We start from the raw sequence: 25,804 nt of genomic DNA, 5'->3' as shown, positions 1-25,804 counted from the left end.
ATATATATATATATATATATATATATATATATATATTCTTTTATTTATTTTGCTAAAATGAAATGTCTTTGTCCTAATGATGAAGCCGCCCCTAATTTTCCACCTTACTTTTTTCCTGATCAAATCCGCTGATGAAGCTAATTTTCCATAAATTGGAAAAATTTTCGTGCCGTCTACGACACCTTTAACACTATAAATATGGGATTGTATTTTTCTGCTGCTTTTGCTCTGCATACATCTCAGTTGAATGAATTTGTGTAGCTTTTTGGCCAACAAGCCGCCTCTTCTTTTGCAGTAGACTTTCTCTCATCCTTCTTCTTCTTCTTCTTCTTCTTCTTCTTCTTCTTTATAAGCACTGGCTTTGATTCCACATGGAGAACTATCAAATGTTCTTTCCTATCTCCTCGTCAGCAGCATCAGCTTACCCTTTTCCAACAAACATGGCACCTAGTTCACAAGTTTTTAACAATTTCCATGGCAACAGCTCGAATGGGTTCTTGGGTTTGAAGACAGAGAGCTTCATCCAGAAACCAGAAGTTAAAGAACTTGTCCAGAATGGGAGTTTTGTTGGTTCTGAAACTGAGGTAAAATTAGGTAAAAAGAAGGAAAAGAAGATTAGGAAGCCTAGATATGCTTTTCAAACAAGGAGTCAGGTTGATATACTTGATGATGGATATCGATGGAGGAAATATGGCCAAAAAGCTGTTAAGAACAACAAATTTCCTAGGTTTGTAATTTTGACTCCAAAAACTTTTTCTTTCTTTTCTACCGTTGCTTTTCCCCTTATTCCCTGGGTGATAATCTTCACTATCTTTTCAATCATGCATGCCCCACCATTATCATCCATATCATTTTCCTTTCACTGTAAAAGTATGATAGGTATATCCCACTTAATTTTACCTAGCTGAGAAGATAAGAGTTAGTGCCATTTGTTCCTTTCAGACTTGAGTTTGTGGATGTCAAACTATTTCCAATATGCATGCACACTACCCCTTGCATGGTTACCAAAGATAAAATATTCCATGAATCATAAGTTTCTACAATTATTTTGACTAGGGTTTTTTTTTTCCTCTATACATCTCACAATAATTCTCCTTAACAGATCAGAAGAATTCATATATACCCATGAAATATCAGACATCGTATGCACTAGTTAAAAGTTAATACTCCAAAAATTCTGTGTTTGAATGGGAATAATCGTGGGAGAAGGTTAGTCCAAACTCTAGAGCCTCCATGAACACAGCATTGCTTTTCATTAATAGTCAAATGTGTCTTTAGGATCATTCAGAGCATAAAAAAGGTACATACCATGAATCAGCATCTCTTGATGATTTCATACCATGGAAAGCATCATTTTCTAATCAGCATCGGTTTTTTCAACTTGATCCTAGCTTAATTCTCCTCTTTTTGGTTAATTAAAAGAAAAAGGAATGAATAATTGAGCTACAAACACTTGTAAATTTCGCATCATCAGCCCCTATTCATATAGCCTGTTCCTTGAACTATATTTTGTGTTCCAAATTCTGATTTTTGAATCAATGCATAGTTTGAGCTAGTGAATAACACTATGATTTTCCATGTTCAGGAGCTACTACCGATGCACACATCAAGGATGCAATGTAAAGAAGCAAGTTCAACGTCTAACCAAAGATGAAAGTGTTGTGGTGACCACATACGAAGGGATGCACACTCATCCCATAGAGAAGTCAACAGACAATTTTGAACATATCTTGAGTCAGATGCAAATCTACACACCCTTTTGAAAGAATCCCATCATCATGCATATATAGCTAGATGAAAAAAATGTTGTATGCCTTTGTCCTGGCTTTACTCCTTTCCTTATGAAATAAAAGTTGTAACTTTAGGAATGTTAATTTGTTCTTTGGTTTTTCGTTTTTTCTTTTCTTATACTTAAGCTAGGAAATCAAAAGGGGAGGTAAATTCAAACTCAAAACCTTATTTTTGAAGGAAATGGTCGGACATTTAGACAAATGTGTATTTGAAATGTTAAAGAATAGTTAATCATTGTCCTTTCAGGCAATGTAATTTATTTATCTTTTTCCATTCTCAAATTTGAGTAGGTTTCAATCTAGAGAAGAATTAATTACATCCCAAATGTTTACAAATAAATCTGTTGCTGAGTTCATTAATTTATATGCTACAACATTTTTAAAGTTTCCTGTATATATATTAGTTTTACTCTTAACATATCTTGATTCTAATTACTACCTGGAAAAAAAATTCAGCCATATATTGTGTACTGAAGAAGAGAATTGTTGGAGAGATAAGCCAAATCTTGAGCCATATAGTTCTTCCCAAAAGTTCATATATGCATGTTAAACACCACTTGAATCCAAAAACTTAAGTTTATGAGTTCTTGGATCTTTCATGTATATTTATCATGTTATCTTTACATCTCACTTATGAGTAATGTGGGATATTACATTCACATATGAATCTCAATAAGAATAAATTTTACTCCATCCGTCTTATAATTAGTGTCTGAATTTGACTTTTTTGGGTCAAAGTTTTTCAAGTTTAACCATTATTTATTTATAAACCATCATTAATTAAAATTTGAAATAAATACTATTAAAAAATTTAAATAAAAATTTTTCAAATATATATAATAAAAGTTTGCTGAATCAAATATTTAAATAACTAAGATCAAAATTGAAAAAATTTTGATTAAAAAAATCAAATTAAAATAATATTTTTGAAATGGAGGGAATATTTGTTTAATTCTTGGTAAATAACTTTATATGATAATCGATAACTGATGATAAGTGAATGATAATATAGTTAAATTAGGTCGATATATTGAAAAATGAAAATGGCCTTAATAGTTTGCTAAGGGTGGTCATTTTGGATGTGATCATATATCTTTTATAATATTTAAGAGTGCACATGCAAAGATTTTTATTTTAAACCTCGTGACCGATGTCTCAAATATGTCTTTTCACTATATTTAAGAAATGATCTTAAATTGCATTCAAATATTTAATTTAATAATTAGTGCGCATATTCTATGTTCAAAAAATTAGTTCAATCTTTCTTCCTCAAATGAAATAAAGAAAAAGAAAAGATGATAAATTTTTGTTGCTAATATAAATATATGATGGTCATTTGGTGATTAATGTTGATGTTTAGTAAAAAATAAAATATCTCAAAGGAAGAGAATTAGAAAAATCTTGTTCAGTTTTATAACGAAACATAAAGAGATTTTTTATAGAAATAACTCATCCTGAACCTACTTGTAATGTAAGTAAATTAAATAAGTAAGTATTCTAATCTTAAACGTTCTTAAAGTGCAAGTAAAGTAAATAATAAAAGTAAATGTCATAAAAACTATTCTTTGGAGTGCAAGTAAAGTAAATGATATAAAAGTAAATATCTTAAAAACTAGGCTTACTTGTTATGTGAGCAAAACAATCAACAACTAAATAAAACTTAAATATGAAAAGCATTCTAATTGCCATAAAATGCTGTACTTGGCTAGTACATTTTTTAGCAACTATTGAACACCCTTCATGCGGGTTGTCTTATGCATGCGAGCTACTGGTGCACGTTTGTTTGTGCAAGCCTTGTGCATACAATTCTCTTATGTGTGGCCAATATCCTAAATCAATTTTCTTTTACTCACCTTAAGTTGGAGCATGAAGATTGGAAATGCCCAACTTACCCAACAAAACTTGGAACTGTTTCTAACGAAGTGCTTTGGTGAATATGTCTGCCAATTCATACTAACATGAAGATGATCGGGATAATAAAATTTTTGAGATATCCAAGGATTCGTAAAAAGGCATCAAAGTGTGGTTGTCTTAGCTTGTGCATAAATTGACTTAGGATGTGTAACTAGTATCTAAACACGTTATCATGAGATAACGTAATCTTCCAATGAGACGTTTATACTGTTCGAGATATCACAAAGTTGTCCTAAATCAAGATCAAGTTTATGTTGTTGATCCATGGATGAGGAAGTCGGTTTACGACTCGGTGCTCCTTTTATTTAGCAAAGCCTTGAGGAATCTTCATGTAGATTTCCTCTTCAAGATCACCATGCAAAAAAAAAAAAACATTGTTGATATCTAATTGATGGAGTTCTCAATTGCGCACTAAAGGAACAACAAAAAGGCATTGCACTATAACCAATTTCGCCACTAGGGGGTGTCTTTCTCGTATAAGGCCTTCAAATGTGTTGGTCTCTCGGTCGAGATCCTCTAGTGCACGGCCTACAGGTGTGCTATCCTGGTGTGCATGACATTCCTAAGTGAGGCTATCTGAGGTGCGCCCGTTGTGCGCGTGGCTTCTCGGGGTGCAAGTTGGATGTGAATGATTCACGGGGTTCAAGGCTCCCATGTGTGCACAACCCATATGCACTTTCCTCCCGTGCAACGCCCATGTGCATGCCTTATAGGCACGTTGTAGATGCATGTTCCAAGTACACATGGCTATGTTGCGCACAACCCCTTATTGCGAGATTGTGATATGTACAACCCACTATTGTTCAACCTATGTCTACACACTCTTTTGGCGTGCAAGCTTTTGGTGTGCACGAGCCATGCGTGTTCCCTGTGCATGCATGACATTCAGTTATGCAATCTTTTTGTGCTTTTATTACTCGTGCGCGATCCTGGCGTGTCAGGCGTGCTGATTTGTATCACTTTATAGGGTTTGTTTGGGTGCTCCCTACTGATGCGGCTTGGCTTTGTAAGTGTGTGGAGCATTTAGAAACCCTCAATCTATGATGACCCGATGCTAGTTGTCGATGGGCCCCCAAATGGTATCGCCTTAGGGCTGATTTCAGCCCCTGTGACATGTGCAACAAATAAGTGTGTTGCTAATTTGAAGAGAAATTGATGCAAATTGCAACCAATGTTTTGTACTTATCAAATCCAATGATGGGATAACTCCTACTCATATCTTATATATGTTCTATTCTATTAATTAATTACGATTAAATTATACAATAAGTCTTTGTACTCTATAAAATAATAAATTTAGTCCATGTATAATAATTTATGTAAATTGGATCTTTATACTTTGTGAATTTGTTAATTACAATCCTTAACTCTAACACCGTTAAATTTAATTGTTAAGTATGTTGATGTGGCATTGACTATGTGTTAATGTGAGATAAATGTTGACATAACACAACATTAACATGGCATAATGCTAATGCTTCCACATGAATTTAAAAAAAAAATAACAAAAAGCACCCTAACCTTAAATTAAATGAGATTTACAAATAAAGAAAGAAAGAAAATTAACAACTCAATAGGGAAAATCAAGAGAAAGAGAAACAACTAGTTCTAGAATTAAATAGTTGAAATTTAAGAAAAGCATGATCATGATTCTTAGCCTTGTTTTGAATCTTAATTCTTAGTGAACATAATATTGAAGAGTTTTGGACAAGTTGAGAGATTTTGGCGGACAAAATAACAAAAAAGAAATCGAGATTTTGTAATGTTTTGTTAATATATTTTTGGGTTCTGAAAGGTGCAAGGCTGATTGGGCATAATTAGTTCTCTTATAAATTCTCTTGATTCTTGTTAGTTTTTTACAAATTGCAAACATATTTCACTTTAGTTTTCTTTTGGTTATTTTCATTATTGGCTTTTATTTTCTTATGCTAACTAAAACTAACTTTTTGGATTGTTGTAGGAAAACCTTTAATACCTAGTTGAATATAAAATAGTTTTTTCAATAATAAATTTTTTTTCTTGTTTTTCTTTTTTCCTCTTTATTACTTTTAAAAAATTTTTCTTTTTAATTTTATTTTTTCTTCACTTGAGTAAAAAAAATAATAGGGTGGTTCCCATGCAAGAAGCTAGATTCATGTGGGAGTGCTTTTGTTAATATGTTTTTGGTGGGTTGTTAATCTTCTTTCTTTCTTATTTGTAAATCTCATTTAATTTAGGATTAGGGTGCTTTTTGTTATTTTTTTAAATTCATGTGGACATGTCAGTATTATGCCATGTTAGCATTGTGCCATGTCAACATTTGTCCCACATCAACACATAATCATTTCCACGTCAGTATACTTAACAGTTAAATTTAACAGTATTATAGTTAGAGACTATAAGTAACAAATTTACAAAGTATAAGTATTCAATTTACACAAATTATTATAAACAAAACTAAATTCATTCTTTTTATGGAGTACATAAATTAATTGTATAATTTAAACATTAATTACCAAATTTAAGTTTAGGTCTTTCTGGGGTAGGCTTTTGTTATAAACCCAATAAATAAATAAAAAAACTCAATCATGTTTCAAAAACTAATTCAATGATAAGTACATGTAGTTCGCCATTTCAAAAATTAATTTAAATTTTTATTATCTCAAAATTGAAAAAAATCAAATTACATGTGATGTAAGAGTATACTTCAGCATGAAAACTAAAATTCTTAAAGTGAGATGGATTTGTCAAAGTGAGATGGATTTGTCAATAAACCTTGCTTCTAGTGATTTCTTTTCCAAGCACATGAGAATTTAGAATAAAAAAAATTAAACTAACGGAACATTAATTTATTAGGTTGAAATTACACCTGGGCATTTTGATTTTTAATTGGTACATGATTTCCTTATGTAGAAAATAAGGTTCAAATTCTCTTTTCTTTAATTAAAAAACAATCTATCAAGTTGAAATTATAACAAATAATCAACTTAAAATATTCTACATATAATCTCCATAGATTTTTGATAAATTTTTTGACATTTAATAATATCTGAATTATTAAATTTATTTCAACAGAATTTTCTTCAGTTCTTTTCATAAAAATTTCATCGTTATAGATGTAATTTTTTATTTGCAGTAAAAGGTATTATCGACTTAAGAATATTTAATGAAATTTTTGACAAAAAAATTTTATTTTCTGTCAAAGAAAAATATTTTAACGGAATTTAGACTTTTACTATAAAAAAATAATCGAAAAAAATTAATTTTTTTGCAGTGAAATTATTGTAACATGCCAAATACTAGCAAAGATTGGGTTGAAGCAAGGGAAAGCATCTATCTGGCGGTGTGGATCAATTCTACCATTAAAAAACCATCATCACTACGGAAAATCCCTAGTAAGAAATTCAAATAGCTAGAAAGTGAGGGAGTGAAGATTCCAACATGAAAGGAAGGTGCACATTACTTTAAACTAATATATATATATATATGCAATCCCAACGCTGATTTATCAAATTTTTAAATCCCATTTCTAGAATTCATCACAGATGGGAAGCAAAGGGAGCCCTGTCCTGGATTCTGAATCATAAAAGAAAGAATCCAAGGAGATTACCTGACTGCTTAGTGCAATTCCTAGAACTCCACTCCTCATCTTTTTGTACTTATCCTTCAATTCTTTCCAGTCATTCATTCAATGAAGTTGAAAGCAAGAAATACATCTGTCACTTTGTTGAATACACCTGTTGTCTTTCTCTCCCTATCTATTTTCAATCTGCCTAACTTTTGCTTGGTTTATTTGTATGCCACACCAGTATAGTCCACAATATTTTACTGGCTTCCAAGTGTCAAACAAGGGAAATTTGGACCAATGAAGAAACTTAGAAAAAGAAAACGAAATAATTGTTATGATTTATACCTTTATCTAAAACACAAATGTAGTAGAAATATGATTAAATTAATTAATTTAAAAATTAAATCATCAAAAAAATAATTGAAAATTCAAAATAAAAAAAAAAAAACTGTTAAAAGAGAATTCTAACCATATACATGATTTAGATGATTTTCAAAATCAAAAACGTCACTCAAGAATCAATTTTTCTATTTTTCACGAGCATTATGAAGAAAAATTATTGTCAAAGATCCAAGATTACAATAATCAAATTCGTCCTGAAATAACAATGTATATTAACTTTTTTACAAACTCTAAAGTTAGTATTGAACCTAAAAATAAAAACAACTAAATAGAGTTAAAGAATCAAGGCATTGAAACCAACGATAATTCCCAGTGAGTCATGAATATGGGTCCTTTTTTTTCTCAGACATTTATAGCTCCTTTTTAATTGTTTTCAAAGTTATATTTTTACAATTTAATACAACGGTGAACTCTACCAGTTATTGCAACTTCAATTTCCTGACACCTGTTTTCATTCCTTCATCTTTTTCCTTTTGTTTTTTGCCAATTTAATTAGAATCTTGGTGTTTCTTGGATACATGTGCGAGGGCCCTCATTGCATACAATTTGTGGACTTTGCACTGCCGTTAACAGTTTAGGAGGATAATCAAATACACTGTAGAAGTTTAAAGAAAAAGGGTGAGATATGGATTTAGACTCTGAGGATTCCGCTTTGGGTTTGTCTCAGCTGGAGGATAAGGGACAGAACAATGGAGGACTCTCGGTGGACTCGAAGCTTGGTGGATTGAGAAATGTGAGAGTCAAGTCACTGAATAAGTTTAAGAACTCCAGGGGCTTGAAAATGGAGTCACCACCTTCAGGGTCAATCAAGAGATCTGCTGTGGCTGAAGGAAATGTGAGAATATCATGCTTGGTTGATGGCTGCAAATCTGATCTTGGAAAATACAGGGAACACTACAGGCGCCATAGGGTCTGTGAGCACCACTCCAAGGACCCGGTTGTCACCATTGGGGGTGAAGAGCAAAGGTTCTGTCAGCAATGCAGCAGGTACGTTTAGACCTTTTCGAGGTGCCTGTCTGAAATTTTTATGGCGGCTGTCTTAACTTCTCTTAATTCAACTTGGTAGGTTTCATGCTGTAGGGGAGTTTGATGAGGAGAAAAGGAGCTGCAGGAAACGTCTTGATGGGCATAACAGGCGCCGAAGAAAACATCGGCCGGAATCTTTGTTCACCAGCGCTGGTAGTTTTCTGTCCAATCAACTTGGCTTGGATTCTCATGGAAAAAACGTTTCTATAACCTTTTTACTCACTGTTATTTGTATCCTTTTTTTCTCTACATGATTTACAGAATCAAATTTAGGTAGCACAATCTTGCAATTCAGCGACGCAACCCCTGCAACGGTTTATGATAGTTATGAGCAATTGGATCTTGTTGGTAGACTAAAGCCTCCAAATCCCTTGGCTTGCATCAAACATGTAGAAAACAGAGAGTTCGCTGGCCTGCTGACACATGACCATGAAAGGATCAACCAAGTAATCCCTGTGGTTTCTGATGGTCGACGGTTTGCCAATGTCATTCCTTCGTCAGAGGGTGGCAGAGGTAGCCAAAAGATGCAAGCCAATGGGATAATCCGACCCATCGATTCCTACTGTGCTCTCTCTCTTCTGTCACCACTTGTGCCTCTGCACACAAATGTCATCCATTCAATAGCACAGGCCTCTAACTCTCACGGTGGTATGGGTCAGCCTTTTAGCTCAACTCTGATCCCTGAGAGGAACCAGACTTTGCAGTGGCAACACGATCCATCAAGCTTGGCCCAAAAAATTGCTAGACGACCAGGCCTGGATTACATATAATTGCTCCCGAACTGAAATGTTCTATGCCGAAGTGGTCAGGCTCTCCCACAACATCTGGCCAATACTTTCCCTTTCTTTGCCTTGAGATATCTTTGTATTGGGATAGCAATGTCCTCTTTGAGCCCTAATATTTAGATCAGACTGTTTAATAATTTCATCCCAAATTTTTGTGAGAATTTTAGCAGTTCTTTAGATAATGGAAGAAACAAAGAGCAACAAAAAGCTTAACAACTTGCAAATTGAATATTTCTTCCTTTTTCCACCTCTTTAGTTAAAGAGATACGCTCAGGTCCAAGTCGACATTTCCAAAAAGTATTTAACTTCTAAGTAAATACATCAGTGTATTAACAAAGCGAAAAAGGTGGGACAACAAAATTCAGCAGTGCTTTACAGTGCAGAAACACTAAGACACTAACCAAGACTTATTCTAAATAACAACCCAAATATCCAAAATTGATAACGGCAAACTATAGTAAATAACCTCAAACTCCCCATGAAGACACTAGTCCTTCTCCTTAGGAGGAACCTTGGACTCCAGTTCCTTGGGCTTCACCTTTTCAGCTGCCCTGAAAGAAGATCATCGAAGTCAGAAAAAAGCCTTTTGTCAAGATAAGAACCATTTGCAACAATGTTTGGAACATATACAGAAGATATGTAAAAGAATTGAAGAATGGGAAGCAAAATTGAGATAAAAAGTTGGTTCCCGCTAAAGTGATTCACCGGCATCACAATCACAATGTTCAAGAAACTTACTCCTATAACTAGAATTAACAGTGATGAGCAATGTTCTTATGACCATGCAGTTAATCGCATGTTTTGTGCAGTAGCTACTTTTGCCTGCTTTCCACATAAGGCGTGATCATGAAAACCTATTCAGTTTTGAGCGAATAAATTTAGCTTCTACAAGCTTCCATCCATTTTCACAAATAAACACTCTTACAACCATCACATATGATTTGGTTCAAGGAGGAGGAGAGAAGAAGTAATGAGAACCGGGATGAGGTGGTGCAATTTATTTAACATTAATTTTACACTGAATTGATGACAAGAGTGCTTTATCATATACAATAGCATTACTTCAAACTGTTCGACAGGCTTTGAGAGAAATTAAACCACAATTACATTTTTATAAATTAAGCAGAATTAAATTCCAATGCAATTTAGTTCTGTCAACCAGATATAAATTGTGCAATGCAGCTTAACTTTAAAAAAAAAAAATAGAACGAGAACAAAAAATCCAAGTAAAATGGAATCAAAGAAAAATTTATAGCGGAGTCCATAAAGAAGTTCTAGAGATAGAAATGAATTCCAAAGATCCCTAAGCCAATCTGGCGATATGATTCTGGTTCTAAATATTTCCTAATGCTATATCCTCTGCAAATTTAAAAGAAAAAAAGAACACAGTCCCATTATCAGACATTCACTTATTATATCTGAGGCTCCAGTTTTCAACATCAAGACTCTAATTCATTATAAAAAAAATAAAGAAACCTTCAAATTTCTTCACTTGGGAGCTTATCAATCATATTTCCTTCTGGGTTTTCATTCTAGACCATCACAAAGCTGAAAAATCAATCATTTCAGAAACCCACCAAAATTTAACCGAAAATCATCTTTCTTTTTCATCTTATAACATTCAACATCACTTTAGCAGCTATAGTTCATATTAAAACCCTAAAAAAAGGAAGTTAACAATAAAAACAGCAAAAACAAACAAAAAATACCCAGATGATGAAAAGGCTTACTTAGAAGCCGCGGAAGATTCTTCTTCAAGCCAATTCCGTATATGCTTAACGTTGCGCCTAAATATCGCAGCCGACTGCTTAACGTCGCTTCTCAGTAAAAGAACCACCGCGCTAACGCCTGCCACTGTCAATATGAAGTTCGTCAACGCCATTACTTTGTACCCAAACTTTCTTTTACAGCGAAAATTTTTGACCAAAGAATCGAAGCGGTAGGAGAGAGAGAGAGAGAGAGAGAGAGAGACAGTAAAGTAGTTTTTAAAATTGAAAGGGTTTTCATTTCATGAAAACTCTACTCGGAGAAGACGAATATTATTCTTTCGACTCCTGGAAGTGTGAGCCTGTTATTTTATGGATTGGGCCGAGTCTTTGTCCATTTCTTCTTTTTTGGGCGTATAGTTTAAGCCCAATACATTTCGATCCATTATTAGTTTACTGTTTTTAGAATATTTACCGGCAGTTTTCATGATTTCAATTAGTCCATGTGGATAAGTTCAATTTTCAAAAGAGGTTGCATCATAATTTTTTTTATAAAATTATTGAGTGTGAATCAATAAATTAAATTTTTTTATCATACAAAGATGATATATAAATAAAATATACTTGTCAAACAAATCAAAGATTTTTTTTATAATTTTATTGGAGGAAAGTAATAGTGTAATCTTTCTGAAAATAGGCTTATCCATAGAGAATTAATTAAACAATATATAAAATATTATATAGGAGAAGTGAAAATTACAAAGAGGGTGAGTGGAGTTTATTTTTTTTCAAAAAAAATTTATCGAGAGGTCATTAAGTCTCAACCTCAATTGCAATCAAATTATAATAAAAAAAAGTATGATTAAGAATAATTAGCTAAAGAGGTCTATATCTTTTCCCTTCATATAAAAAGATAAAAGCTGGTTAAAAAAAATAAATTCAATACTCTTTACCATATCAACTTTGTTTCTGAGGTTACTATATCAAGCCATTAATTGGAAAGATATATTTTAACATTAAAAAAAAATATGACTTCTAAGATAATAAAATTTCATCAAGAAGATTGGCACCTAAGGGTCTGAAGAAATTACTACTATTTTTCTTTTCTATAAAGTATGAATGTGTCTGTCCGAAATTCTAATTAAATAGATTGTTGTACTAGATACCCAAATGAAATGGAGTGGATAAAGGTGGGAAAGGATTCCAAAATTTTTTTCAGAAAAAATATAGCGGAGTTTTACTTAATTAAAAAATTAAAAATATAACATATCAATTTGTATCGTATTTTGTTTATATTGTCGTATTATGTAACGCGCATCTACAACTCAAAACAACCATGGATAATTAACTCTTTCTTCTTCTTCTTCTTTTTTCTATTAATTTTTCTTCTTGTGAGATTGAAGATGCCTAACGTACTTCCATGTTTAACAAAAATGGCAAAGAGCAATTTCTGCAGGTGATTGGTGGCCTATGGAACACCAAAGTTAACTGAATAAATTTTTATCGAATGGCTTAATCATTTCTGAAATGTAGCTTTTCGTGTCAATTTCTGTAGCAAAAAGAAAAAAGTGATTGAATTAATCAAATTTCACACGTAAACCCAGGAAAGTAGACTCCTAGGTTGTCCAAAACGCACGGGCATTTCTTTTCACTATTTCTCTTTTGGCGCATACCACATCTGCCTGCTTATGATAATGGCATGTAGTGATCTCTCAAAGGGTTTATCTTTTTCTTTTTTTTTCTGCCACTATTCTCCTGCTTCTACTCTTCATTTGCTTTGACAAAAGCTTTCCCAAGATGACACAGACATCAAATTTTAATCTATCATTGCTTTATTGTGCAAGAAGTATGAAGCTTGATGAATTCCAAACACAAAGAAAGAACCAAAGACTGTAATGCAGACCGGGATTCATCAGGTCTCTATGCAAGATTCTATTTATTTGTTACAAAGGAAAAGGGCCTGGAGGCAGGCCTTTAACGTGGACCTGTTCAAACTCTTTAAGAAGTTCGAGATTTGAAGAAGGTAAGCATCAAGCAGTGGTTAGCTCAGAAGTAATCTCTTGCTCTCCAATTGTCCTGGCTAGATCCATTGAACAATACGGCAAGGGTCAAATCAGCCTTTTGCTTGGTAGTAGTTATCCTGTCACGATAAAGACCAAAGAGAACAAATCACCCGCATTTTCGTGCTGAGTCATAGAAAAGTTGATTTTGAACCTTTAAGATCTATAATTTCCCCTTAATCAAGTAGGATATCAAAGACAAGTAGAAAATTTTGAAAGTAAATCACCATTAGGAAAAAGATCAATTGAAACTGCAGAGCCCAAAAAAGAAAGACACAGTTTCACCAAACCTTCCATTAATTTATTTATCATTACAAGTCACTTGCTGATCAGCTTAATCATCTTCCACTCCAGAATAATAAATCATTTTCATTGTAATTGCGGTTGTCAGTCAAATCCAATTTAATATTTTCTGATTGAATCCTTAGTCTAGGACAAAAATACAAGACGGACTACTAGCTAGCAACTTTCTTTGTTTGCACCAAATACCTTGTCACCTTCTGGAGAAACAACAAAGGAAAGTGCCATTCATTTCCATGGTGATTCTTGGAAGCAAATATCGGGATGAATGTGTCAATAAGATACAAATAGTGCAGGATTGAGTCTCCTTATGATTCGTCTGGTTCTCAGTTAACGTCGACCCTTCTAGGGAAAAGGTCCGAATCCCAATTTTAGGATCAGAAACAGCTAGAATCAGAACAGTTGAGGCCCTGGGACTTTGGCATCGGAATCCTCCTTTTCTTTCTGAAAGATAAAGGAATATGACAGGAAAAAAGAAAGATATCAGAACCCATGTTATGGATTTGCTTTCATATCAAGGACAACTAGTGTATAAATGTTAACATAACCAGATTGATGACATGAAGATGTTTAGGCAAAATTCAATGGAAATTTAAAGTGAAAAAAAAAATGAAATCATGGGTGCTTTAGAACCAAAAATAACTGAGTTGTTGCCGATGCAGTGACTGAATGTGATATTGGCACGGCTCAATCAGACTAAAGGACTCAGCCACTGAGAGATTTGATCCGATTGAACCGTGCCAACATCAAATTTTCAACTAAGAAATCCACTCGTGCTGGAGAAAGAAGTGTTGTGGACTCCATGCAGATAGAACACAAATCTCACCGTCGATGAGAATTGAAGCAGAAACTACAGAAAAAGGAATATATATATATATATATAAATCAATCAGAAAGTGGTAATTGGGTGACACATATTAGAATGTAGAATGGTTAGGATGTTCAAATCTTTGCTTTATATAGGAAAGGAGTGAGCTGTGTAAAGAATTTTCATAATTCGATCCAAATCGTAATTGATGCAAAGAGAAGTTTCATTTTCTTCTATTACACCTAATTTGTTAAAAGATATGCCTAAAGAACGGGGCTGGAGGACCCTCATATTATACTAATTTGCTTTCTAATTATCGTCATCAAAGCATCATCATTGCTGATGATCTTGGGTTAGGAACAAAAGCTATTCACCCTTGCAATTTCGAGGCAGAAATTTAGCTTGTCTTTTCGGTATAATCAACCAGCCATTTTTTGTCACTTCCAAGATCTCCTCCATCTTTCTGTGTAAAAAACCTGATGAAACAATTTCTAGTTCCCAACTTTATATGCTAAACAGAAGCAGCAAATACAAAGGGTAAATTCTCTGGAATGGCATATGTTTGCCATTGCCAAGAAGAAAAATAAATAAATATATTGTATCAGTGAACTTATTAGCTGTTTTTCTTTGCCATAAAGATATGAAAAAAGCCATTGGTTCACCCATCGTCAACTTGATACCGAATCCAACCTAACTATTTTGTCTCGTTTTCCTTTAGTGATCTGCTATAATGCGGTTCTTCTTTAAAAATTAGATGAAAATAGTTTGTTTCCTTGTTTCAGAGCTGCCTTTTTGCAAGGGCCTGCTCAAAACAAGCTAAACACATGATATGCATGGTCTGCTCAATTTTTACTTTATTTTCTGATACATGCATATCAAATAAATGAAGCCTGATCATGAACCTGTACCACAAAACTTCATAGCTCTTTTTAAAGTAGCTCATACATTACAGTACATTAACAGGAAATCAAAATGTCATCACTTTTTTAATAAATAAATTTAGATAAAAAATTTTTAAAAATAAGTACTCATAATTTGAAAGTGATTTATCTTGAAAAACTTTTGACTTTTTAATTTTACACATTTATAAGGTGATACTTAATAATTAAGCGATAGTATATCAATATTATATATTAATAATATATCAAATATAAACCCATCATAAAATGCATAGTGAAATTCAAATGATTTTAAATAAAAAAGAATGTTCTTGTCTATTTGAAAATTCTCATTGCAACTATTTTTAAATAACTTCAATATGTATACTATTAAGTCCTTTTAACTTTCAAAAGCTTATTTCTACTTTTACAGAAGTGAAAAACATTTTTGCCAAACCTCCAACAGGCCCAACTTCTGAGCAAACAAGCTTGTTTTAGATGTTGGCAACAGGAACTCATGCAGAATAATGGCCTTGAAAACTCCTTTGAAATAAGCTCTATCTCCTGTAGGATAATAGAGACCTTGGTCTGTACTATTCCAGGCTTTCCTGTCCAGCTTCCTCCAATTTGAAGGATAGCTGGTTTTGAGGCTTGATTCCATACGTGAGCCTGCCTTGGTAAAGTTCTCAAGAGCCCACAAGAGCCCACAAGGGTTATGTTGGTCTGATTCACTATTTATTGAGTTCATGAGAGTTGGTCTCATTCAATATTTATTGGGTTCATGAGGTCTGTTTAAAAGCATTTTTTGTTGAACTCCGTTGGGAAAATAGTCAAGAGCATATGGTAAATGGGAAAATTTGTCAGATTTTAAAACGTGCATCTGATTTAAAAGCAATTAATAATAAATGAAGAGACTTTTGTCATATTTATATACTTAAAATAGGCTTAATTAACATGTATAAAATTTCTTAACCACCACTGTAATATTTTTCCTAACATATAAAGATAACGATTTATCATATGACAACTTATCATAGAGGAGATAACAACGAGAAGGGTGATACTTACTCTAATATTATATTAAATTTTTAAGATGACATTTAATTTAAAATTAATTTACAATAGATAAAGAAACTCTTATTATATTTATATTTAGAATATCCCAACTTAATGAGATTTTTTTATCACGATTCTTATAGACAAAAAATTCATATAAGGCAATTATGATATTGATAAACAAATGAAACTAAGTTTGCATTAGAAATAACTATATTTGTTTGAATCCAGTGAATTCTGACATGAACTGAACTCTTTGTTTTAGATAATGTATTAACCCATCGCTATTGATAATAGCACAACTTACTACAAGGTGAGAGGGTATGCCACCGATGAACATGTGGTGGTAACGACGAAGATAAATGATGAGGCAATCCATGCATTCTCATTTCACTTTCACCAAATCTTTCCCCAAATGTTGCAATCTCTTCTTTCTCACGACTGATCCAAAGAAGAAAAAAAAAAGAAACAAAGAAATTCAAAGCAGGTGAGTATCATGGGAACAGTTAGGACCAAAGGAATCTTTAAACCGATTGAGACCCAGCACGAACCAATGACTTTTGAATTTGCAGTACACTGATAGGAAAACAAGACTATTATTGGTGATAATTGTAGAGAAATTTTCTACATTTAACTTTCAAACCCCAAAAAGAAGTTGGATAAAAAGCAAATGCACTTTTGGTCCATGCAAATATTCTCCCCTTTTATACACATCAAAATTCAAAAAGGTAATGGGATATTTGAAGGACAATATAGTTGTACAAACCAGGGTGAGCAAATATCTCACCTATAGTTTGTAATTTTGGATACTAAATCACTCTTTTCGTATGGAAAAAAAAAAGATTTTGAGTTCGATTTTTTTTATTTCAAATAAATATTTGATGCTTTCACAACCGGATTTGACCATCGAGAAAAATCAAATGTATACATATCAATGAGGCACATGCATGCACACTAAAGGTCATTAGACAGGATTAAGCTGAGTTAATAGAAAAAATTCCTGGAAAAGATTAGAATCCAAGTCCCAGCAAAAATGACCACTTGTTTAGGTGCTATGAGCGACTTGTCAGTCAGGTTAAAATAGAATATTATCTTATCCATGAACGTACAAAAACATGGAAACTTTATCATTGTCTAGTTCATGTCTGAGTAAAGCAAACAAGCCAAGTTGCAAGGTCACTGAAGTATCATTGACCGTAACTTGCCCCATCGTGCAAAAAGCAGAGCCAGATATTACCCGAATATGTCTTAAACATACAGGAAATTATGGATGCCATCCAAGGGCTGATGTGCATTATAATTCTAGTTATTGCTTTCAATTTCTTTAGTAGCAATCAAATTAATCGATAATTGCTAGTGATTATTCTTTTCTTTTCTTTTCAATTCTTTCCATCACAAAATGTTGCTAAATTTGAACAGTACCCTAGGCTGGATACGGATGATGTTTACCTCGTACAATTTGCACTTGGGTGTAAGTTGAAAAAAGTTGTCTTAATATTCTTAGAAAATGTTCCGAGTGACAGAGTTGAAGGAATTGAGAAGGACATTATTTTTATCCATTTCGCAATAACAACGTAACAAATATTATTTCTAATGATTATTGTCATTTGTTATATACGTGAAATTTAATATAATGTACTAATTAAACACAATAAAAATTGATAATGTGAAATGTCACATCAACAATCTTTGATGTGTTTAATCAACACATCTCATCAAATTTCACGTATATAAAAAGTGATAATTATTATTAAAAATAGCATCTTTTATGAAATAAAATGTTTAATTAAATAAAATAAAAAAATTAGCTTAATTGTACAAAAATTAAAAGGGATGTTAAAGTGATTTGATTATGCCTTGCGCTATTGCATGAATTTCAGAAAAAGACAGCAGTAACAATACATTCTCACCTTCTTGAAGATGCATTTTCAATCTTACACATCCACTTATCCAAGTATATGGAAAAAAGCAATGAAAAAGGGAAAGAAAAACAAAAGAATAAAGCAGCAATGCATGTACAGGAACTATGGCCTGTAAGCTTTTCTATCCTATATCAAATCAGGGCAGCTCATGTTCACTGGTCCGAGAATACTTACCTGTCCATTTCATATAAAAGAGAATAATTTGATGAATCTGTTAATCATGTCGAGGATGGGGTGATGCTGCTACAATACCTTCGGCGCTAAAACGACTGAGTCAAGGTAGCAGCCTCAACCAGGATAGACACCAATTTCTTGCTTCTACAAACATATAGCCAATGTTAGTGCCTTTCGGGCTGAAGCAAGGAGAGCTACTGGCTGGATGCAAATGAACTCTGGAAGTCATGACAAGAGCAAATCAGAGAGAAGAAACATATTCTGCTTGGTAGGGATCCACTGCTTTTGCCTAACTGATAAAGGCATTCAATTTGCCATTTGGTGCTGATTCCCCTAATAATAAAAAATATGTTGCAAGCTAGCAGTTTGGCATGCATAAAATATACAAAGAGTGTCCCGAGTTCTTTATATCCCAGAAAGCATAATCTGCTTTTTGCAAATTTCCATATCCAACAAAGAAATCAGAACTATTTAACAAATAATTGGAATATAGGTAAAATTATGCATAATCTTGTACCTAAAGAAGATTATTCTCTTAGATATTTAGTTGAGGGACCACAATCCATCAAGAATTTTCATGTTTATCTGAAATTGCTCTGACACACAGGAAAACAACAGTGCACAAACAACTATTATATAAAGCCACCCTTCTCTTGTCTGCCGGTACCACTCTCAGTACTCACCATCTGATTAATTTGATCTGAAATCAAATCAAATAGCAGAGACAGCTGGTTCAAGATGGAGTCCATGTCCAACCGCAAGCGCCGAGGGTTCATCAAGGGGAAGCTGGCGCCATTCTACCGAGCAGCCATGCAATACACCACCAAGGTCATGCCAAACCAGACTTCCACAACAGCTTCTGTCAGCTTCCGGGTTCACCAGGACTACATGGTTTCCCAACCAAAGCAGGTCTCGTTCATCTTACCTGCTGACAAAAACCGCGAAAACTTAAGCCAAATCGACAACTTCTTCGGCGTTGCTGGTGATGAAAGTGTTGATATTAAGGCTGCAAGTTACATCTCTTCTGTTCAAGAACGTTTCAAGCTTGAACGAAACAACTCAGAACGAATCAAGCTCCAGGAAACTCACTAGGGGAGACCAATGGATACCTTTGCTTACCCTCATAGTACAAGTAGTTCCAATAATAAAAATTCGTTACCATAAAATCCCAGAAGATTATCATTTGTTCATAGAATTTGAAGGTGTTAATTGGATCTGTAATTGTTTTTATGGATAATTACGCAGAGTCCATGCCTTAGGTTGAGGCGCCTTTCAGCTCCTGCATGTGCATGAGTTTGTAATTCAAATGAAAGTAATTTAATTTTTGCCCTGTTTGTCATACAGAATCCACTTTTTGATCAGAATATATATGAATGACAAAAGCCAACTATTTAATTTTTTTTTTCTTGATTTCGCATGCTGTTTCTTCTCTATAAACAGCTTATCAAAAATTAAGTTATCTATAAAGTAATAAATGATTCCTTCTATTAGAGGAAAATTTCAATAAAAAATTTATAATCATGATTCATTAGAATTAATCACTATCCTATATATGAAATTAACAGATGTAAGTTTAAACTTGAAAAGGAGGGGAAAAAACTAGTGTTATACAGTTTTTGGATTTCCTTTTTTTTTCTTTTGTGATAAAAAGAATTGATACAAATATAAAGACTCTTGAAATTTTGTTTGAAAATAATTTTACCCCCATTAGTTAGAAAACTACCCTCTTATCTTCTTACAATTTGGTTGAAAATACGCATATTCTCTGAAAAAGTAATCGTATTAATTATCAAAATAATTTTAAAAAAGAAGACAAGTATATTTCTCATTTCTTTTTCTTTTTTTTTGCTTTCTTTCTTTGTCTCTTTTCTTTTTCTATCTTTTGTCTAAGACTGTTTATTTTTAGCAAAATTATCAGATTTAATTAATTACAATACAACTGGAAATTTTATTTATTTTTAAATCAACTTTAATTACTATCAAATTTATAATTAGGTTAAATATTTAATTCCAATATAGTTTAAATAAATTATGCAATACAATTAGGAAAAATAATTGTCATGCATGAGGCTTTATTGAAAATAAACTAATACTCATTAGTTTGAAAAATACTCCCTACTTTTCTTGAAAATGTAATCGACATCAAAATTCTATCGGTCAAATTAATATTTTGAAAGTTTACTTTAAATATTAAAAATATTCTCATTTTATTTTTTTTCTTTTTTTTCCTCATTTTTTCATTATGTTTTTATTTTAATCAATTTCTTTATCAATAACCCTTTTTTCAAATTAATGATAATTAGATTCATTATCTAAAAATTAATATATAATTGATTTAAAAATAATTAAGTTTAAACTATTAAATATGTCATTGAATTAGTATATAACTCAATTAAATTTAAGTTGATTGTAATTAGAGGTATTTTGTTTCACATGCCACCACTAACTAAATCTCATAATATTGTAGTTTAAAAAAGTGTGTAAAATAAAAGAAGACAAAAAAAAGAAAAGTAAATAGAGAAATAAATAAATAAGATATGTTTATCTTTCATTTATGGTACATTTGGTTCTCAGAATGAAAGAGAGGGGCAACGTTATAGTTATTCTGTAAAAATAGAATAAGGCAAAAATACCTATTATATAGTTTGGTTCGTGAAATAAAATTATCATTCTGATATTATTCTAATCTTTGGTTGGTAAAAAGAATTTTGGAATAGTAAAAGAATAGGTGATAAAAAGATAAAATAATATTTATAATTTATGATTTTTAAGTTAAAATTTTTATTTTTTGATAATTTATTAAAAATATAAATAAATTTTAATTAAAACTTTAATATGATTATTTTATTTTATTTTTTCTCTATTTTCATTTTTAAAGTATTCAAATATTTATAATTAATAATTTATTTAAAATATTAATAACTTATAATTAAAATTTTAATTTAATTTTTTAATTTGAAATATTACTTTTTGTAATTTATAATTAAAAAAATATAATATAATATTTTAGCTTCATTTTAATTTTTTTCTTTTTTTCTTCTTTTCTTTCTTCTTTGTTGACTGGCCATTGAATACATGACCAATGTAATGTAGCGACAGATTTGACACTTCTCCATGTTTGGATCTAGTCGTGGAGGCATCATTCGAACACCATCACCTTCCGCCGTCCTCCCACAACAGAGTAAATTAAGAGAAAGAAGGAGAAAGGTGGATGAGGTAGAGAGAAAAAGAAAAAGAAAACGAAAAATGAAACCTTTGTTGTGAAATATTACTTGAAAGAACAACTATGAGAGAAAGTACTTAGGGAGAGTAAAAAGATTTTATTCCAGTGTATCTTTACAAAAAAAGTAAAGAGCTTATTTATGGGCTAACAACCCTTTGAACCCTAATCTTAATCTAATTCAATCAAATGGTTCAAACCAAATTACACATCTTGTATCTAGCCTATTGGGCTGTTTGCCTTAGTCTAAACTTTTTGGACCATAACATAATGGACATTCACACATATATTCATAACATTCCCCCTTGAATATCCATTATATTAAGAATATGCTTTGTTAAAACCTTACTAAGAAAAAACCTCATGAGAAAAAAATCTGAGTGAAGGAAAAAGATTACATAATTCTTTTTAAAAATACACTTTTGAAATATTGCTTCATTAAAAACCTTATCAAGAAAAACCCAATGATAAAAACCTTGATAAAAAAAAAAGAGTGCAATTTGTATTTTACTCCTCTTGATGACTGCATTATTTAAGATATTTAAAATAGCACATTCCAATCTTTTGTATCAACTTTTCAAATGTTACATTAGAAAGGGCTTTGGTGAATAAATATGCTAGATTGTCACTTGAACGCATTTATTGAACACTTATATCATCATTTTCATAGAAATCATGAGTGAAGAAGAATTTTGACGGAATATGTTTTGTTTTATCTGTAAAAACTGACCCTATAAACACATGTCATGACATACATACACTGAGTAATATGTTATTATGCTAGGAAAGTCCTAAGAATAGACGAAACCTGGTATTGTACCTAACGGTACACTTGAGTTGATTTAACCTCGAACTAGTTCAAATAGGAATCGTAGGATGAAATTTAATATTATGCAGTCAAGAAATGACAAAAAATGATTGTTCGGAGTTCGAGGGTGCATTTAGGGTAAAATGGAAAATTTCAATGTTCAGGGGTAAAATCGTCATTTTGTCGCCTAAGATAATAATTTGATCATGAAGTGAAATTTTTGACCAAGATTAACTATTTGGAGTATAATTTAATGATAGGAAGTGAAAATTTTCAATTCTGGCAATTTTCAAAACATAGGGGCAAAACGGTAATTTTATCGTCCAGGGGTCAAAACTGTAATTTTCACCACCCAAAACTTGTCAAAATCATAGGATTTATTTATTTTTGGTATGAACAACTATGGTATGTTAAGTGGTGAAAAATTGAAGTTTAAAGGATGAAATTTTAAAAACGGACCAATGAGAAAGTGACACATGGCAGTTTTTTAATGGTTTAATATTATTTTAATGAAAAGTCAGCCCATTTAAACCCCATATTAAGTGCTGGCCGGCCATAAGGAAAGAACAAGAGAGAAAATAGAGAGGAAAGGAAGAAAAGAGAAAAACAAAGGAAAACTAGAAAATTCAAAGGGGAAATCACGTTTTTCGCCCGTTTACGCGTCTAACGGTAAGATTTTTCGATTTTAGCTTGATTTCTACCTTTCTTATGCCTTTATTTCCATTAAGAATGCTTGAGGAGAGAGATCAAAAAAGTGAAACCTAGGGCTGGGCAAAATTCTAGGGGAGAGAATTTGAAATTTTTAGGTTTTGATTTTTAGTTAAATTGGTAGTTTTAGTTAGTTAAATGTGTATAGAAATTAAATTGGGCAAGAAAACATGAAATTTTCACAATACCCACCCTTGGCTGAATATGCATTGATGTACAATGATGATGAACTGATTTTTATTCTAAGAGAAATGAAGAGAAAATGATGAAAAATGGTTAAATGTGATAGAAAACAAGTGAAAAATTTACCGAGTTAATGTCCCATTTTTGACTGAATTTTTCAAGAAGGAAAGTGAGCTGATTTTGGTGATTTTAGAAGGTTATTGGCTGATATTTAATGGTTAGAAATTGTGGAGAGAAAATGGGACAATTTAGAGCTAAAATGAAACACATTAGCAATTTATCGAGTAAAGTGCCAAAAATAGGTTAATACCGCGTTTAAGCCGTTTTAGGCTATTGCTTTTCATACCATGCATTAGTATAGGATTTAAGTCAATTATATAGTGATTTAGTATCAATGTGGTGAATTATGTAAATTTTGTAATGTGTTTAGGAGGAGAGCCTTCCGGTAAAGGTAAGGAAGTAATACCCGACGAACAGTGATCGGGGCACCTAAAAATCAGTTAATTTGTACAAACAGTGAGTAAACTTATTATTATTGTAAATTATCTAGAGTTTATTTTTAAATTCTCTTTATGTATTTTATGAAATGAAAACGAGATTAAAACGGGATTTTTGATGTTTTAGAAATAAATGTGACAAATAAAAATGAAATACCCCATACTTTGATATGGTGATAAATAAAGTTGATCGAATGCAAATTGAAGTCAATTAAAATGTTTAGAAGTGATAAAAGACGAAAGGAGTAGTTTAGGATAAAATATTTCACAAGTGAGAAAATAATAATAATTTTATCGGAGGAGAATTTGTGAGATAAAAGGCGATTTGGAAGTCAAGTGAGGTATAATAAGGTATTTTGGGTACCAAGGAGACAAGATAAAATTTTTAGAAAAAAATAATATTTTATTAATAAAATAATATTAAAATATTAATATTTAGCCGAATGTCGAAGTCAATCAAGAAGAAAGATCATATGGTTGATCCAAGTGGGGGAGAAGATGACAAGCCCGACTCTATAAAAATATTTATCATGATATACATGTGATGGATAGCATGTTTGCATGCTAGGAGAGTCCCGAAAAATTTACAAAAGTCGGTATTGTACCTAAAGGTACAATAAAGTTGATTTAAGCCTCGAACTATATCAAATAGAGAATTTACGATGAAATTAAGAATTTTAAAGTCCTAGAATGGTTTAATATGGTGATTCGGAGTTCGAGGATCAATTTGGAGTCAAACCAAAATTTTCGCTATCCAGGGGTAAAATGGTCATTTGCCACTTGGGGACAAAATGAAAATTTTAGAAAAGATTTTTTTGGCCCCATTTGACTTATTGGAGTATAATTTGACTTATTGGAGTAAGATTTGAGGTTTAGAAGTGAAAAATTTTAATTTCGGTATAATTTGGAGTAAAAGGGTAAAATGGTAATTTTACCACCTCAGGGGCAAAATTGTAATTTTCCACCACCAGGACATTTTTCCAGCACATGGTCTTCCTTTATCCTCATTTTGACCATTGACTAATTGTGTGGTGGAGATAAAAAGGATTAAAATTTTTGAAATTTTAAAAACGGGGCAATGACATGATGCCATGTGTCATACCTTTATTATTTTATTATTTCTTTATAAAAAGGCATAAAATCAGCCAATCTTCCACCCCATGGCCGGCCAAACCGGCAAGAAGAGAGAGAAAACAAAAACAAAACCCTAGAGAGAGAAAATGAAAAAAAGTGTGAATTTTCAAGGAAATTAAGTGAAAAATGTGAGATTTTTCTATTAAGCTTGAGTTTTCTTATTCCCAAGCATTTCTCTTTTTTTTTCATGATTAAATTACATGTTTTCATGATGAATTCAATTCTGAAAAAATGGGTTAGGAGAGAAAAACTTGTTAGATTAATTTGATTTTAAGTTATGTTAGTGTTTTAAGTTAGTTTAGCATATTTAGAAATAAAACAACAAGAAAAGAATTTATTTTCTCCCACAATCATTAATGGCTGAATTTATCATGTGTTGAGTGAGGATAAATTTGATTTTCATTTTAGGAGAATTGGTTAAGAAATGATTAATTATGAGCCTAGAAAAATAATGAGAATTTTCGGAGCAAAAATACGATTTTTACCCACTATGGGTATTTTCGTAATTTGCTACCGAGACTGATAAATTGAATCTCATTCACAGTCATGGAGGTAATTTAGGTATAATTGGAGTGTAGAAAGTGAGAAGAATTGATTTGGAGTTAAATTGGAGATAATAGGCCGAATTAGGTCAACACCGCATTTAAACGGTAGTCAGATAAGTTGTATATCCTATCATGCATATATACCGAGCCTGAATTGATTTTATAATGGTCAAGCATTGATGTGATGAATTATGTATTGTACATTGTGGATAGGTGGTGAGCAAAGTACACTGGTAAAAGTACAGAAATTGTGCTTGGAGACTGGGATTAGGAGTACATCGACTCCTAGAATAGTGAGTGAACTTATTATCGTCTTAATTATCTAGAGTAGTTTTATACAA

The 25,804-nt window shown here is 32.1% G+C and overlaps 4 protein-coding genes across 4 annotated transcripts; 3 read left to right on the top strand and 1 right to left on the bottom strand.

Moving 5' to 3' along the window:
• On the top strand, positions 188–2,064 carry LOC18601047 (probable WRKY transcription factor 75). The gene is made up of 2 exons (XM_007031853.2): positions 188–727; positions 1,586–2,064. Exons 1-2 carry the CDS (start codon positions 372–374, stop codon positions 1,761–1,763), a joined length of 534 nt encoding a protein of 177 aa, XP_007031915.1. The 5' UTR covers positions 188–371; the 3' UTR covers positions 1,764–2,064.
• LOC18601046 (teosinte glume architecture 1) lies at positions 7,979–9,579 on the top strand. Its single transcript, XM_007031852.2, has 3 exons — positions 7,979–8,640; positions 8,720–8,832; positions 8,941–9,579. The coding sequence occupies exons 1-3, from the start codon at positions 8,279–8,281 to the stop codon at positions 9,447–9,449; spliced, it is 984 nt and encodes a 327-aa protein (XP_007031914.2). The 5' UTR covers positions 7,979–8,278; the 3' UTR covers positions 9,450–9,579.
• LOC18601045 lies at positions 9,674–11,513 on the bottom strand. Its single transcript, XM_018119673.1, has 2 exons — positions 11,195–11,513; positions 9,674–10,015 (listed from the first exon to the last, which is right to left on the bottom strand). Exons 1-2 carry the CDS (start codon positions 11,344–11,346, stop codon positions 9,952–9,954), a joined length of 216 nt encoding a protein of 71 aa, XP_017975162.1. The 5' UTR covers positions 11,347–11,513; the 3' UTR covers positions 9,674–9,951.
• Positions 18,997–19,707, top strand: LOC18601044. The gene has a single exon (XM_007031850.2). The coding sequence runs from the start codon at positions 19,107–19,109 to the stop codon at positions 19,458–19,460; it is 354 nt and encodes a 117-aa protein (XP_007031912.2). The 5' UTR covers positions 18,997–19,106; the 3' UTR covers positions 19,461–19,707.

This window comes from Theobroma cacao, chromosome 4, assembly GCF_000208745.1.
Source record: "Theobroma cacao cultivar B97-61/B2 chromosome 4, Criollo_cocoa_genome_V2, whole genome shotgun sequence".
Lineage (NCBI taxonomy): Eukaryota > Viridiplantae > Streptophyta > Magnoliopsida > Malvales > Malvaceae > Theobroma > Theobroma cacao.
The sequence above is the reverse complement of the archived record's forward strand: the minus strand, read 5'-3'. Positions and strand labels throughout refer to the sequence as shown.